At 43.0% G+C, this 16,325-nt stretch overlaps 1 protein-coding gene across 3 annotated transcripts in view; it reads left to right on the top strand.

Annotated features, from left to right (window-relative positions):
* Window positions 1–16,325, top strand: part of TTYH3 (tweety family member 3) — a 70,320-nt gene that overhangs the window by 35,301 nt on the left and 18,694 nt on the right. For all 3 annotated transcript variants that reach the window (XM_015876786.3, XM_015876785.3, XM_015876783.3), the window contains exons 3-8: window positions 4,879–4,990; window positions 5,710–5,930; window positions 6,705–6,800; window positions 8,668–8,740; window positions 9,048–9,123; window positions 16,267–16,322. In XM_015876786.3, the coding sequence (XP_015732272.1) occupies window positions 4,879–4,990; window positions 5,710–5,930; window positions 6,705–6,800; window positions 8,668–8,740; window positions 9,048–9,123; window positions 16,267–16,322 (634 nt within the window). The remainder of the gene's footprint in view (window positions 1–4,878; window positions 4,991–5,709; window positions 5,931–6,704; window positions 6,801–8,667; window positions 8,741–9,047; window positions 9,124–16,266; window positions 16,323–16,325) is intronic.

The following is a 16,325-nucleotide window of genomic DNA, read 5'->3' as shown; positions in this document are numbered from 1 at the left end:
TGGAATCTATTCTGTGCTAGCAGGAAGTCCCAATTAAATACCAAGAGTTAAAGATTAGTCAACTGGATATATCCTATCCTGGCTGTGTCACACACAGCAGAACTGCCTGAGCAGCAGATGCTGTGACATTGTGATGAGTGGAAATAAGGCTCTTCTGAACACCTGTCTGTGGCAGCAGGCTGACCTGAGAGGCAGACTGCACCGCTGTTTGCAAGTGAACACAGGTACTTTGGATGCTCAAACAGCAAGAGGATGCAGACAGGCTGTTCAGGTTCCATGGAGCGGTCTGTTGGCTTCCTAGCTGAAAACTAGTTAACTCTGTTTGAGCCCAGCCATGACTAATACATGCTTATCTGGGTAGTGGGTGATTCCCAAGGGCTGTTAATGAATCCTACTGAGTACCACATCGTGTGTCACCATTTCCTAATGACTCTGTATTTCTTGCTGAGCCAGCAGGAAGGCAGAACTGGTTAACTGGAGTTCTCTAGCAAACTGTCTCCCTAGCGTGTCTTCCAAATTGCTTGAACCACAAAGCTGCAGGAAGGACTTCCCTAGATTATTCCTCGAGAACTGAGTTCATTTCTAGTCCTTAGTAATTTCCATCAGTTTCTGTGCACAGGGAGTTGTCATCTCATATAAATCATCTCATCCTCAAATACCTGTAGGTCACAGTAGTGCTCCCAGAAGGAAGCTCTGCTCTGAAGGCAAGTAGGAAGCTTCCTGGAGAGAATACCTAAAAGAAATGGGTACAAATAGGTGGTGAAATCTTGCTTTCTCAAGTGCCAGTAATAGCACTTTCCCTTGGTGCTAAAGTGCAAGGTGGTAATTAGAGAGACAAATTAACATTCCTCCTGAGAACATAAAGTCTAAAAAGGGCTCTCCTTATGAAGTTCCTGTAATTAAAGCTGACTTGGTGTAGTTAGATTATTCATTTCTAAAGATGTGATGTGAATGGCTAGTGCTCATCTTTTCAGACTGGTGATTGAACATCCACAGGGGTTTTCACTGTGTGTAGCGTGTGTTACGACTGGAAGATCTCTACAGCAGCAGGAATGAATATGTTCTCCTTGTCAGATTAATGCTCTGCTGTTCACATATACCTCGTGTAATCCATAAAACATTTTTTTTGTGGGTGACATTGCTAAGTAATTTGGAATTGCAGTTGATTCCTATTTCTTGTCTCTTTATCATGGCGTGTCCTGAGCTCACACAACTCTTTCATGCAAATAGTAGCAAGTCTGTGTCCTCAGGGAAATTCAGCTGTGAGCTTTTCAGGAAAAGAGAGGGAAATGTGTGTTTTTTCTGCAGACTTGAATTTCTTGGGCCTTGCTCTAAAGCAGTATTGAAGTGTATGTATGCAACATGCAGTAATTCAAATCGTACTGTTGTCTCTGTATGAATATGTAAAAGTCACAGCCTGCACTTGTTCCGTCTCCAATCACTTAACTCTTTAAAGAACTGGTTATGGTATATAGGCAATAGAAATGAGTGTTAATCTCAGATATGCCCAGTTTTCTCATATTAATGTGTACAAGTTTCCTAAAACTTAGTGAAATGAGCAGCCAAGTGGCTTTTTAAATGCTAAACCAAGCAGCAGGGGCGATTTATTACATGACCCTTAAGAGCTTGGTGGGATGGATTTTCAGATTCTCATTTAAAATACACTATTGAGAAGGAAGGCAGAGAGAGGGAGGGGTGGTGGAAGGAGCAGGGAACTGACACAAGTAGGTCTGGGTGGAAGAACTGGGGGTGGGATGGAGAGGAATTGGGAGGTGAGGTTTGTGTGTGTGGTGGGGAGAGGAGTGTGGCAGAAACAAGAATAGCAGAAGCAGTGATGACTTTCTTATACAAGTGTTGAGAATGTGTTGGAGTTTTATCTTCCAGAGGGTGCTAGGGTAGGAAAAAAGCTTTCTCATTCAGGATTGCTGGTTTTGTATCTGTGCTGCATGATAGCAATGCAGACCCTTCCCCATTGGGCAATCATTTTGTAGTGTACTGTGAGAGGCATCTGCTATAGCTGAGGCTGCAGAACCTTCTAGGGTTTGTGCATGGAGCCACGTGGTCTGTCTTGGCCTCAAGGGCTTACATTGTTGGGTCACAATAAGTATATCTATTTTTACTTAAAAAGACTGAGCCCCAGTGAAGGAGAGCCCATGTTTCTTTTTAATCAAATAAAAATGTAGTTAAAAACTACCTTAAACAATAGCAACTTTTACCTGTGTGCATGTGTATGGGCAGGGATTTGAAACAACTGTTGGATGTATGTGAGGCCAAATGCAAATCTAAATATCAGCAGTTCCCCCATTGCCTGGCTTTTCCTAGACAGAGTGTGAGTGCAGGGCTGGCTTTTGCTGGGCAGCAATGTGGTAATTCATCTTGCACGTAGACACTAGTGAATGTATAGCATGTGTGTCAGGAGGAATTTGTTATTTGAATTAAATGCCTTACATCCCCAATTCCTGTTGCTGCAGTGTTATCTTATAGGAGTCATGCCTATGCCTTGCTGGGTGTGGGCAGCTGAAGTTGGTAATGTAGGGCTGGGCAGAAAGCCTGTGAGGATGGCTGCTGGGCAGTGCTGCTTCTGCTTTGGCAGAGTCTCAGGTTGGTTCCTGTGATGGGGAGCACTGCATGCCTAGCACATTTGAGTACACTGGTGGAGGTACCTACATGTATCATGGTGTTAGGGACAAAATGACTGCAGCATGCTGCTTCTGAGCCTCTTCCACCAAACTGTGCTGGAATACCAAGAACAGAACAGCAGGGTTCAGCCTGTGCTGAAAGAATAGCATTATAGTAACTGGAATGGGATGAATAAAATCACTTACCAACTACGGGGTCTGAATCTGCATATTCAGTGTCAAGAATGTCCTGGGTTTTATTTGGTTGTAGAAGCAGCTGCTAAAGTTTTCTGCTGATCCATAAAATGGTTCATCTGAGTTTGGCTCTGATACAAGATCAGGGAAATTTAAGCTAGAAGTTTGTAATTACAGTGATGAGATGCTGAGTTGTCTTATCCTGAGCATAACTTAGGCTCTGAGATAGGTGTATTTTTCAGAGGTGGGAGAGTGTTGGTTTTGTTTTGTTATGTTTTCTTAATCCCTGTCACCTGCGATATAAAGCTGCCAGCAGGGAGCAAGGCGGAAGGCTTTTCTCTTTCATTATTGGTATAGTTGGCATTATGACAATATTTGAGGAATGGTGTTAATGAAGAAAGACTCCGTTCTTGTATTAACACCAAATATTAAGTCTTGGCTATCTGCTGCAGCCCTCTCTCTGCATGTGATGCAGTTACCTGCCATCCCCAGGAGGCTTCAGCTGGGACTTCTGTGGGCCAGGCCCTCTGTGATTTACAGAGATGTAATTATTGGAACAATGTGAGGCTGAGATTTCCATAGTGGATCTGCTCTGCAGAAGAGGAGTGACAGTTGAAGCAGTGGTTTGGACTGCAGGCTGGTGTATGTGCCAAAGCAAAGCTGGGCAAGTGCCTGTCAGCTGGGCAAAGCCCACCCTGGCCTGTGTGGGTTCATTTCCCATCTGGGTGGTGGTGACCCTTCCTGTTAAAACAAAGGCACTATGCTTACTCTGAAAGCTGTTGTCTCACTTGTTTCCTTCCTCTTGTGTATCTCCTTCAAACCACCTCTGTGACTGCTGTGCTATAACACAAAGTTATTGTGAAGAAACCGTTTAATCCAGGAAATCTTTGATTTATACAAAAAAAAAAAAAGAACCCACAACACAAAACCAGTCCTCCACCCACCACTGCCTTCCTTTCTTGTAGCCCAATCTTAGTGTCTTGAGAACCATCCCAGAAAAGAGTCTAAATACTCTAAAGCCAAATGTGAGATAAGAAGAGGAAATTGGTGTCTTGATTGACTTTCCCCTGAGTTTAGTTATATGACCCCTTCACCAGTTCTTTCTTTCCCTGTTATTAAGGGGAGAAAAAAGGACTTGGGGAGTGGTGAGTTCCTGCAGTGATGCCTTAATAAAAAGGTATTGCTGACTTGCCTGAGATAATCTCCTGGTTGTAACTCATCTTCTTCCTATAAGCGAGGTTTAAGCTAATATGGTTTACTTCATAGTTGGAGTGGACTGATGTGTGAAACAGTTACAGCAAATCAGCTGATAGGTGGTAATTTGCTAAACAGCTGGAGTTGAATTGTCTGTGAGCTTGGAATTCACTTGCTTAAAAATAAATAAGCTTTTTGACCCAGTAAGTTATTAAACTTTGCTTCCCAATTCTCTAAATCAATACAACACAAATGCTTCTGATGGGAAGATAAATTAAGAAATAAGCCTGAACATCTACTGTCAGAGTGTGAAAAAGACATGGAAAATGGATCTAGAAGATCCACTGTTGTGGATGAGTGGTCACTGCGAGCTCTATATATTCTTTTCTTAAAAATATGATGAATCAATCTGTATTTAACATCCAGAGAAGGCTTGGGATTGCTGGCATAGCAATGGCAGCACCCATTCCTCTTGCAGGAGCCACTGGAGGGCAGCTTGGCTGGCTGGGCTTCTACTTTTCCATGTCTAGGGCTGAGCTCCTTAATGGTTCTTTAACAGATTTCCATTATTGACCATAAATGAAATATACATATTGAGAAGTAATGGTTTGTCACGTGTGCTGTATAAGCAGTTATTGGCTACATGGGAAGTGCACACAAGTATTTACAGGGGATTTTTGTGTGTGGTTGCTGGGGAGCATAACTACCCCCAGCTGCTCTTTGTGGAGGCATGCAGCATCCCTTTCTATCAAAGTCTGTGATGTGACTGTGGAAGAACTGCTATGATTTATCTGTAGAAGTAAGCAGTGCCTTATATTGCTGTCCCTTAGCTTTAACTGTACCTTTTCTTGCATTTTTTTTTTCTCTGCAGTGCTGGAATAGCTGTTGGCTTCTATGGGAATGGGGAGACAAGTGATGGCATCCACCGGCTAACGTACTCCTTACGCCATGCAAACCGCACCGTGGCAGGTGTCCAAGACCGGGTGAGCACAAAAGCAAATGGATAGTGTGGGAATGGGCAGGCTTTCCCAGCACATCTCTTGAATCTGGCTGTGTGTGTCTCTCTGCCTTTTTTTTGTCAGCTTCTGAGCTGAAATTTCCGTTAATGGAGAGATGCTTTCTTCAGCTCTTCTAAAAATATCAAAGCAAACACAGCTCGTTAAGTGAAGTCTTCTCTTTGCGATTGTGCCTGTTTTAAATACAGCTTCTGATCAGCTCTATTCCATGGACATGGAGGCAGGCCAAGGCAGACAAGTCTGTTAGCAAAAAGGATCACTTTAGCACAATTGGTTGTTCCTGTGTTACATCAAACTTCATTAACTCTTTCTGCAACCCTGGTGGCTGCTAACCTCCTAATCTCATGGCATGGTAACCTTCAACAGATGTCCTGCTGCTAGACTTGATTGCAGTCATTTTTAACCTTCTTTAGGATTAAGGTGAATGTCTCTTTTGGGGAAAAAATGGCATTCCCAGCCTTAGCGGCTGTGTTCTGGGTTTGAGCAGTTTTGCTTGATATAGAAAATAGCATTTAAACTTCATTAAAACAGAGATGTAGAATTATTTGCTTATAGGTTGAGTTTGAAGGGTAAGCAGTCTGAGCCTCTTCAGACAGGAAAACTGGAATCTGTCCATAATTTGCTAGTAAGGATGAATTATCTTTTACTTCCTTGACTTCTTGTCCTTTTCCTTTGCCATACTACAGGTACTTGATACCACAGTGGCCCTGAACCAAACAGCAGAGCCAAATTTGCTCATCCTGGAGGAGATGTTTGCAAAGCAGACGGACCACTTGCATGTTATCCAGAAGCTGCAAAGTCTCTTGGATGATCTGGTCAGGCAAACAACTGAAATCCCCTTCTGGAAGAATGAAGAGCTGTCTCTGGAGGAGTTGGCAATTCAGATTGACCTCTATGACTGGTACAGGTATGCAGCACCCTGTTAGTGTAGTGGTTGTGGCATTTGTTTTGCAGCAGTGATGTGTGTGCATTCTATGGGGCTGAGCAAAAGGCTGTATATTACTGTAGGTGCTCTTGGCCCACTCAGCTGACTTCATCATGTGGCAAAACTGTATTCAGTTTAAATCAAAATGCATGACAGCAACGTTTTTCTTAAGAGTGTTGGTTACTAGCTAGAGGGAAACGTTTTCAATGTATAAGATTGGTTGCTTGTGCTCTAACACTAAGGAGAGAAGCTGTATGCCACATTAACTTGAATAAAGTAGGAAGGTAAACTTTCTTCCATGTGTTAACACCACACGCTAACATTCCTTTTTATTAAAGTTATTGAATAAAAGATAACACCAGCTGTATTTCATGAAAGAAAACCATTATCCACACATTTGAATCAACTGAAGCATTTCTAACAAACATATTGTGAGTTCAGCAAGATGCAGTGCTGCTTCTTTACCTGATGGTGTCCAGTTGTGTGTGGCTTTTGTACTAGAGCAAGGTTAGCAGTATCGTTTCTCAATAACTGTGTATGCTAATCATGTTGTTTAAATGCATTTGCCTCCCTGGGCTCTTGACACAGCAAATAGCCAGTGATTTATGAAAATTAATCATTAGCAGTGGCTCGTCAAAGAAAACAAGGGCTAAGTTTGTTTTCTTCTTGTTTTTCCCCATGAGACATTCGGACCACTTAATCTGTCCCTTTCATACATCAGTTTTCCTTTGCTGACTGTGTCTTTATTTGCTGCAGGTGGCTGGGATATCTGGGCCTGCTCCTGTTCCATGTTCTGATATGTTTGTTGGTGCTTTTTGGGCTCATCAGAAACTCCAGGGCCATTCTTATGGGGTAAGTCCTGACCCAGGTACAGTATGTAAGGATTGCAAGTGCCTGCTAGTTTAAACCTGTAGTTTGTTGTCAATTGATTTCAAGGGCTTCTAAGTCTGAACAGTCTAAACCTGCCTCTTACTGTAGAGTGCCTTTGTAGAGCATTGCTCTGTGGATTGAAGTAGGGCTACATGTGAGGGCTGTTCACAGGAAGGAGCTGTACAACTCCATGATACTGTTATGCCTGCTCTCACATCAAAAACAACCAACTGAGCTGGACAGTGTGCCTTCTGCTGGGCAGCGCTGGTAGCCTGTGTTTGCTTGGGAGTCAGCTGGGAGATAGTAATGCGAACATCCTCCCTTGGATTTACAGGCTGTGGAAGTCTCCTTTAATTCTCTACAGTGGTGAAGGCGTTTGCTAATGGATGATAAGCACTGCGTGTGTTTACACAGCCTAGTAGAATGCCTTTTGTGTCACAGTCTGATCCTCTTTACCTTTGGTTGTCACACCTGAAGAGACTTTACAGAGAACACGCAATGGTTTGTACAGTTATAAGAAGTCTTGTTGCTATGTTACTGCAATATTAATGCATATCTGTTTCTACAAAGCACTGCAAATGTTGCCACGCTCTAGCCCCATTACAAGAAAAAAAGCGATTGTCTCCCTGTATTGTAGCTTGGTTTGGTTTGGCACATTTGGCAAATATACCAGTGTCGTAAACATAATGACAGCTTGGCAGCTGATATAGCAAAGAGTTTGTCCTGGTGTGTGATGGTACCATTAATAATTGGAATGCATATTCAGATTCATTATTTGCCAGATGACTTCATACCTGGCACGTTATGCAGACAAAGGTCCAAGTGTATGCACAGATGGCAAACCCAGGGTTTAAATTAGAAACTCATTCCCTCTTAGCCAGAAGTTCATATTAAGGCATTTCCCCAAGGGAACACGTGGCATAGAGAAACAAGCGTGTCAGAGCCAAGCGAGGTGGTGAAATGCCAGTTTTAGATCTTCTAGCCAAGCAATCAGCTACTGACCCAGTCATCTTCATTGAAAGGAAGATTAAAAACCATGTCATACTGAACAGGTAACTGTGCTTAGGCAAAGGCACCAAGCAGTGCTGTCCTTATGTAGTAGGCCACTGTATTCTGTAGTGCTGCACGGGATCTGCTGAGGCTCTGTGGTTGCTGCAAGGTGAATCCCCATTCTGTGCCTTTCTCTCTCCTGGGGCTGTGTGGGGTACTTGGGTTGTGTTCAGGTGCACACAGCTTGACACCAGCGTCAGGAGTCCCAACACAGGCCAAGTGTTCGCTTCATTATCTATGGACAATGCACCACTTACACAAGACAGCCTTGTTCTGGAAACAGAAGGAATTTGCCCAATTCTCAATCACCGCATTTTTATGGGTTGTTTGTTGGTTTGCTTTGATGTGTTTTGTGCTGCTGGTATTCCCCTTTTTTCTTTTTCACATAGATATATGGGGCTATTTTTCTCTTCAGTGTCTTTCACATGTAGAAAGTAATGTCCACAGTGAGAATAGCCCAAGTGACAGGAATGTAGTCATTCATCTCCCAGTCTGCCATCCCCTGGGCTGCCTCTGTTCCTTTGGCCTCCTTGCCAAGAGCTGACCAAAGACTTTTATTCTATCTTAGTCTTCTTCCTGCTGGGGCCCCAGGGCCAAGAAGCATGTGAACCAAAAACTGGACATAAGCTTCTCTGGTTGCTGTTGTTAGCAGCACATAAAATGTTTATCTGAAGATGCAGTGACTGTTAATGTCTTGAGTTTGGTAATTGCTTTGGATTGCAGATAATGCATCTTGTGAAAGAATCTGGTTAGTTTGAAATGAGAGTTTCTACATCTGCCATCTGTCTGTCTCCTACAGGGTGTGCTTGCTTGGGGTGTTTGCCTTGATTGTTAGCTGGGGGTCCTTGGGTCTGGAACTGGCTGTTGCTGTGGTAAGTGGCTTTGGTCCAAATTCCATTCACCTTTTGCTGCAGGTTTATCAGACACAAGATTAAGTAGCTATTAGTACATGTTACACACTGTTTTATTGTGAGTCTTATTCTAGGTAGCTGTCCTAATGAGCTTGTACTCTAGCTCTGCTGAGGCTGCCTAAAGCTGTACTAGTGGGGATCACAGGGAGACTTCAGCATCTGAAACCCCCCTGCAGTGGAAGATTCCCTGATGTTAACCTGGCTCAACTGGTATTTTATATTGGTGTTCTTTGATGCTCCTTTTTCCTTTTGTCCTGCCTCTATCTAGGGCTCCAGTGACTTCTGTATTAACCCGGATGCTTACATCTCTAAAGTGGTTGAAGAGAATGCAGTCCTTAGTGCTGGTAAGTCTTAGGACTGGCTTTGTCTCGGGCACTGTGGCTCAGATGTCACATAGGAGTGTGGCTGAGAACTTGTGGCTGCAGGCAATGTGAAAAGCAGATGTGTGTGGAGCTCTGGATACCTGCATTCTTCCACAAAATGCATTTATACATCAGTCAGAAGTGTATGCATATATATTTTATCATTATTATTAATAATAATGATTAATAATAATAATTAATAATGATGATCTTTTTGGTCAAAAATCCCTTTAGGCTCTTTTTTCCCTTCTAGCCCACAGACAGAAATAACTGGTAAGATGGACCAGCAGAAACCCCTGGGTTATTTAAATGTAGTTCCCTTGGTCTTTTTTCTCCTTTTCTAAGCAATGGAACTGTGGCAATATCAGTTTGTAATTGGAGTTGTCATTTCTTTTAAGTTTCCTTTTGTCTGTATTCCAGCATCTAATATATTTGTTTTTTATATTTGCTATTAACAAATACATGTATCAATTTTTCTCTTAATGGTGTCTATAAATAGGAGTCTTTTGAAAGCTAATTTAAAGAGTAGGCACCAGGAAAGAAATATGAATTTCCCTTTCAATTGTAAATGCAGTGTTTGGATTGCTTGGTTTACCCTGTTCCGTTTCAAGCCAAATGCCTGCATCAGAGCAGCATTCAACTGAAGCTCTGATGGATGGATTCTGTGTCTGCCACTCCTAATTTAGGCTGAAGTGGTTGGTGAGATGAGGGGTGCCTCCAATTTGGGCCTCAGGGGCAGAACTGATATTCAGAGTTGTGGCTTATCACAAATGTGGTTGAGTGCTCGCCAGGAGAGGTAGATACTAAAAAGGAAAAGTACTTTTCAGGTCTGAGTTTGCTTCTTGGATAACAAAGTTACCTTTTCTTCTCTGGTACCCTCTTTTCTCCCTGGTAGACCTTATGTATACTTCTGTGATGATAAAACACAAATAAGCCATGACACTGATTTGTGTCACATGTAAGCCACACTCTTTACTGGTTCTTATTTGCTGGAACCTGAACATCTTTGCCTTGCATACTGAAGGTCTGGTGTTACTGCCATGCACTTGGCCAAGTGCTGTGTAGCCGATAGGGAATTAGGTATATAGCTATGGCTGAGGATGCAGAGACTGGAAGCCATAAGAAATATTGATGTCTGGAGGCAGATTGTATTATGGAAGAGTACATACATACAGGTTGATATTATCACCCAACGGATTATTCTTGGAGTGCCTTATTTATTGATCCTTTGAAAGGGAGAGGGGAGCGCCTGGCAGCTCACTACAGAAGGGTCTTTGTAACTAAGAAATTAATTAGGAGAAGAGAATGAAATGTTTAATGCATTGTGCAAAGTGACAATCCTTCCTTCATTACAAGAGTGGTTTCAGGCAGCAGCTAGTCTCCTTTTTTGGTTTAGAGGGCAAACAGGCCATGGGGGCCAAGGGGAAATACCAGACACTGAAGGAACAGCCCTCCTTACTCTTTTTGCATTTCTTCTGCCCTTACCTGCTGGCAGTTTTTTGCTCATCAGTGATATTCCAATGGAGGCTGTGGGTAGCTGTGGGTCTGGCATCCCCATTCCCCCAGCAGGAAGTGGGATAAAGCAACAGAGTGAAATAAAGCTCTGTTGCAGCAGAACCACCAGCTATAGATGTTGCTAAGGCTCCATAAATAACAGCAAATGGGGCTGAGCGAGATGCTGAGGAGGAGGAAGAGCAGGTGCTGTCACCAGCCTGAGCTGGAAGGGTGGCTTCTTCGAGGGCTGCCGACATGTCAGCTCACTGCTGCTAGGAACCATTTAGCATTCACAAGCACTTTTCCATATTTTTTCAGAAGGAAATAAGTCTTCCTTCTGAGCCTGGGCAGCTGGTGGGGAGGTGATCACATATTCTGCCTTTCCATGTGATTTTTCACTTACCTTATGATCAGGAAGCTATGGAAATAACGCTTGGTCCCCCATGTCATGGAGCATCCTGTGCACCTGAGCAGGAAGAAAGGCCACAATACAAGGGCTGTTGTGTGGAAATGTTTAGAGACACTCAACAGTGGCTCTTCTAAAATGGCATTAAAGGATGCTTTACTTTAGACATTCAGTACACTTGGCTGCAGACTGTGGCAACTGCTTTGTGATCAGTTGAGCTCTAGCTACAGGTGGGACAAGTTCAAGGAGGCAAGGTCTGAGAGCCAGAAGCAGCCCTGTCTTCCCAGGGGAAGCTGCCCTGCTTGAAGGCTCCCAGTTCCAGTGCTCAGACTCCTCACACACTCTCATTTGCTGCAGTATGGATGGATGAGGTAGAAACGTTTGAACCGTTCCACTTAGTTTCACCAGAGTGCATCCCATTGTGAATGTTTCAGTTCAGAAAACAGATTGCTTTTAGAAAAGGGAAAAAAGTGTGAGCTGAAGGAGTGACTCAAATAGATCGTGGAAGAAGAATCTGTTGGGAGTTGCTGTACAGGCAGAAACCACATTTAGCTTGGGAATCACATAGCTGAAAGGGTGCTGGTATAAGATACTGGGTTGGATGCTGTCATCTGCTTTTAAGGACACTTAAGAACCAACAGGTAAACTTAAATGCGAGCCAGCTAGAGGCTTTATGGTGCTGGGTCAGTATTTCCCTTTTAATCATTCTGTTAGTTGTTGGTTTTAGACATGTTGTCTTATAATATTCCCAGCCTTGTACTCTGGCATTCAGATTAGAGCTGAGCAATCCAGGTTTGTATATTTACAATGCTTTCTTGCTGTTAGTTGTTGTTTTTTTCCCCATAAAAATAACAGCACTGGATACTGGGCAACTAGTATGTTAACATTTGTTTGTATATTAATTGCTGTTTGCAAATCTAGATAGAGTTAATGGAGCTGAGCATAATCTGATTAAGTGCATCATTATTGCTGTCATGTTTTTTAGCTGGTGAGGAGATGTCCTTGTTCTGTAGAGAAAATGTGCTGCATTTAAAAAAAAAAGAAAAATAAGAAGAAGGAAAGAAAAAACCCTTAATACAGGTTTCCAAGAGGAGAGGTTTAAATCATTTGTCAGAAGAGGATGGATGATGTATGTGCCTAATGCGCCCAGTATTCATTAATTGAGATAAAGCCAATGGAGTTGAACAGTGGCTGTATAATCAGCTCCTGCTGCTAGCAAAAAGACTTGGTGCAGCCAAGATGTTTATTTTCAAAGCAGGAGGCCATCTTCTAGCCTCGTCGTTTTTTCATTGATATTATGTTATTATCAGATGACTTACTGAATGAAATGAAATAAGAAGGCAATCTGTCTAAACAACAGGAAGAGCTTTCTCCAGATTCTCTTACTGGAAATCTGCATTGTGAAGAGATGCTTCCTCTGAAGGAGCCACAAACCTCCAGGGATAGATAATGGAGTCTGTCAGCTCCAGCCCAGCCGAGTTTGTCAAACTGGATGCTGCAACTTGGCTGCTCAGATGAGAACAGCAAGCACTCTTAACATCTACAGCCTCCTAATTGGCCTCATGCTCTTTACTCTCATCTTAGAAGCCCAGCATTGAATGAACCAGAGAACTGACACCACCACCTCCTTTTCCCATCTAAGATCAGGATGAAACCCCACGTGGGGGATGTGGTGGCTGTGCTGTTGGGCTGCATAAGGCAGAAAAGAGCTTGTCCAAAGAAACACTCTTTGAGATTCATTCTGAGCTGATGTTGGTGGTCAGAAGCTGTGTTTTCCTATGTCGTTTTGCTGGGTTTCTGATAAGCAGAAAGCTTTGTGTGGAGGGCACTTGGGATGGCTACGAGCTCTTTCATAAAACCTCACAATGACATCAGTCTGCTCTCACTATTTCCAGCGGCATATCTAAGAGAAACATAAATGGCACGTGGATACATCCCTGTGCCTTAGGGAGAAGACAAACCTAGGCAGGCAACAAAATCGAGTCAGAAGAATCTCCTTCCTCTTAAACATCTCAGGCAATATAGTTCAGCTGTCTCTGCTGGCTGAACATACAGAGGCACTCTCACTGGGTGTGTGTGTGTATATATATATATATATATACACACACAATATATATATTCAAGTGTTCTCTACACATATATAATTATATGTATACATATATATATTATATTTTTATATATATAATATTATATATATATATATATAATTCAGTCTGTGTAGAAAACAATTGAATAGAGATGAAGAATGGTGGATAAAACTGTTCAAGATTTAGGCTTTGTTTTGTAAGCTAAGGTGTGTTTTTTCTCCTGATTGCTCTTTACCCTACAGACCTTCTTGCTGCCTTTTGGCAGGTGCATAATGCCATTTTCACATTTCTGCTAAGCTCTGAAATGAAGAGTAAGTCTCCATGGTTGCAGAAGCAATGAGTAGCTTCCAGCAGCTGAAGCATGTTTAGTAGGCAGCTCTACTTTCCTTTCGAGGAAAAACAGACTTTGTGGAAATGAAGCATTTTGGATAGTTCCCTTCCTTGCTTACTGCTCCCACAACGCCTGTGCACTGTGAGAGTGGGTCAGGAGGTCTGCTAGCAGCAGGCTATGCAGCTGCATCAAGGCAGCTTCAGTGCCTGTTGTAGATTTGTTTTAAAGCAGTGCAGCTATCAGCTCACTGTGTTCAGTGCAGGGGAATGCTGCTCCTGCTGTTTGTGGCATTTTGGAAAGCACATTTACTGTACAGAACACTACACTAGTCTGCTGCAATACCAGTGTTACTGCAGTGTAGCAGCGTTGATTTTCTTCTTCCAGAGTGAAGTAAGGGATGCACTTATTCCACTGTACTGCTTTACTTCACTTGCAGCCAGCAGTCCTTGAGCCTGGGATCACAGGTTGCAAACTGTGATTATAATGAGGACTGTCCTCAGTGATCTGCACTCTCAGGGCAGTCCAGAAGGCCCAAAATAAACCTTTCTGGAGCTACGTATAACAGTAGGTCATGCAATTTAATGCACTTATATAGGTGATGTGAAATTGATACCACTGTGGGAGCCGATGTGCAATTTATGGTAGTCTGTTGATGTAACATAAAGAAGTGCCAACATCAGAGCTGTGTGTGATGCTGTGGGATGCTGTTGCTGTGCTTTTCTTGAAGCACAGGGGCTCTTTTACCATTTTTCCTCCACCCCTGGGAGGGTGGCTGAGCATCGGAGGAACAATCCTTTCCTTGGTGCAGTGCTTGCACACAGCACTTTGTGTGGTCCATGCAAAGTAAAGCCCACACAGCAGTTCTCACTGCCTTCCAATCTGCTCAGCTTCTGCTAATTGCTTTTTAGGGGAGGCCAAAATCATCCCAGAGAAAGAGCTAGTGGGGGGGGGAGGTGGAGCAGCTGGCAGAGCTGCCCCAAAGTCGGCTAATGAATTATAAATAACAGCTGTCAGGCTGCTTCACAGCACATGGGAGCTGGCAGCCTGTGCTGCACCATTCGGTTCTCAGTGCCTTGGTTTGCCAAAAGGTGCATTCAATATTTATGGGTAGTGCTGCAGAGCTGGGATGCTCTCAGGTCTATTCCCTTTGCAGCTCTCCTCGCTCATGGTTGTGCATTTTGCTGATTTCTAAGCTGGGAGTGCTTTTTTTTCAACCTGGAATACCTGCTACTGAGAGCCACAGATAGAAGATTAAAGGGAATGGAGGGAAAAAAAGGTGTTGAGAGAGAAGGTGGTCTGTGTTTTCAAGCTGGTGTTGTCTTCACTGGGTGAACTTCACCATTGGTTTTGCTAAGCTGGTGTGCTCTCATTCATCTGAAGAGGAACTGTAAATGTTTGAGGGTTAATCTGGAGGTACTGGACTGGTAACTGTCACAGAGTTCATTCCCTGTATAGCACACAATTGTGAATCATAGAATGGTGGTGGGGGAAGCCTGAGATTCGTAATCTGTGCGTGCTGACCTCATCCAGGCAGTTGGTGGTTTATTATGGAGGGCACTAGAGGGTACCAGGCTGGAGAATGAAAGGAAATGAAGCTGTGTCTTCAAGCCTGGAAATAGGTGATGCCTTAGGAAGTGCATTTTAACTCTGTTTATCTGTATTCATGTGTAGAAGTGCACATTCAGTGCTCTGCGATGTCTGATAGAACCCTTCAGTGTGAAGGATCACCCCTGTTGCTGGTATCCCATTAACAGCTTTCTTTCCTGAGCCAGTCTGCACTACTGATTTAATACAGAATATACCTTTCCAGCACAGAAATTATATGCATCTGACTAAGTAGTCTGACAACTCCTAATTAAAATCTAATTGCATGCGAGTGGCATCCACCAGAAAACAGACTGCTGTTTACTTGTTCATCCCCAGTGCATGTCAGAAAGATGAGAACTCTTTTTATATCCATTTCTTTCCTCAGCACGTTCCAAGATGTTTCTTGCTTTCAAAACAATATTGAAGTGATACGTTACTACAGGTTGTTTTCTTGAATTAGGAGGGCTTTCTTATGTTCTCTACAGAACTCTAAAACCAGTCTCCCCTTTGAGTCCCTGGACTGGAAGGCTTTTTTAGCACATGAACTTGAATATTTAGGAAGCAGTATGTTTCAGCACAGTGTGGTAGCATGGGGATGTGTGTTTGCACCTCCTCTGGCCCAACAGTGTGCTTTCACAGGTACTTTAGTTAGCAGCCTGTATTTATATCACCTTTGGCACCTCTCCTGTGCCTGTGTTTCTGTGGCTGCTTAGTGATCTTGTTGGTGAATGGAACTGGCTGAAAGTTACCTCCTTGCTGTATATCCCAGGCAGCAGTCCCTGCCTCTGGTTGCTTTCAGCAACCACAGAATGGTGTTCTGATACTCAAAAGCTGAAGGAATTAAACATTCAATTGGACTTCTCCTAGACTCAGGTCTGGTTATGCTATGAGTAGAAGTGACTTCTGAACAAAACTTGTACTGATGGTTCCTCTGACAGTGTTAGCCCCATACTTCTTTATTGTTGAAGGGGAGAGGAAAAAAAACAAATAGTCTTGATTGTGGGGAGCAGAAAACAATTGTTTTCTTTTATCTCCAAGGACAGTTTACATCCCTTTTTCTGGTTTCCTCCATTCACAAGAGTGAGGGAAGTGGTTTCATTTACATTACGCTTTCATTTTGTGTATTGCTTTCAGAACTGAACACCTCCATTGTGGAAACCATAAAACACTGGAATAATGGAACAAGGTCATAAATGTGACTTTCTCTTTTGTCTTTGTAGATACTCTCCGCTATTACATGACCTGTAGTGCTGGATACCCCAACCCTTTCCAGCAGGTG

This window comes from Coturnix japonica, chromosome 13 (assembly GCF_054131305.1).
Source record: "Coturnix japonica strain WE chromosome 13, WE-NBRP24, whole genome shotgun sequence".
Classification (NCBI taxonomy): domain Eukaryota; kingdom Metazoa; phylum Chordata; class Aves; order Galliformes; family Phasianidae; genus Coturnix; species Coturnix japonica.
The sequence above is the reverse complement of the archived record's forward strand: the minus strand, read 5'-3'. Positions and strand labels throughout refer to the sequence as shown.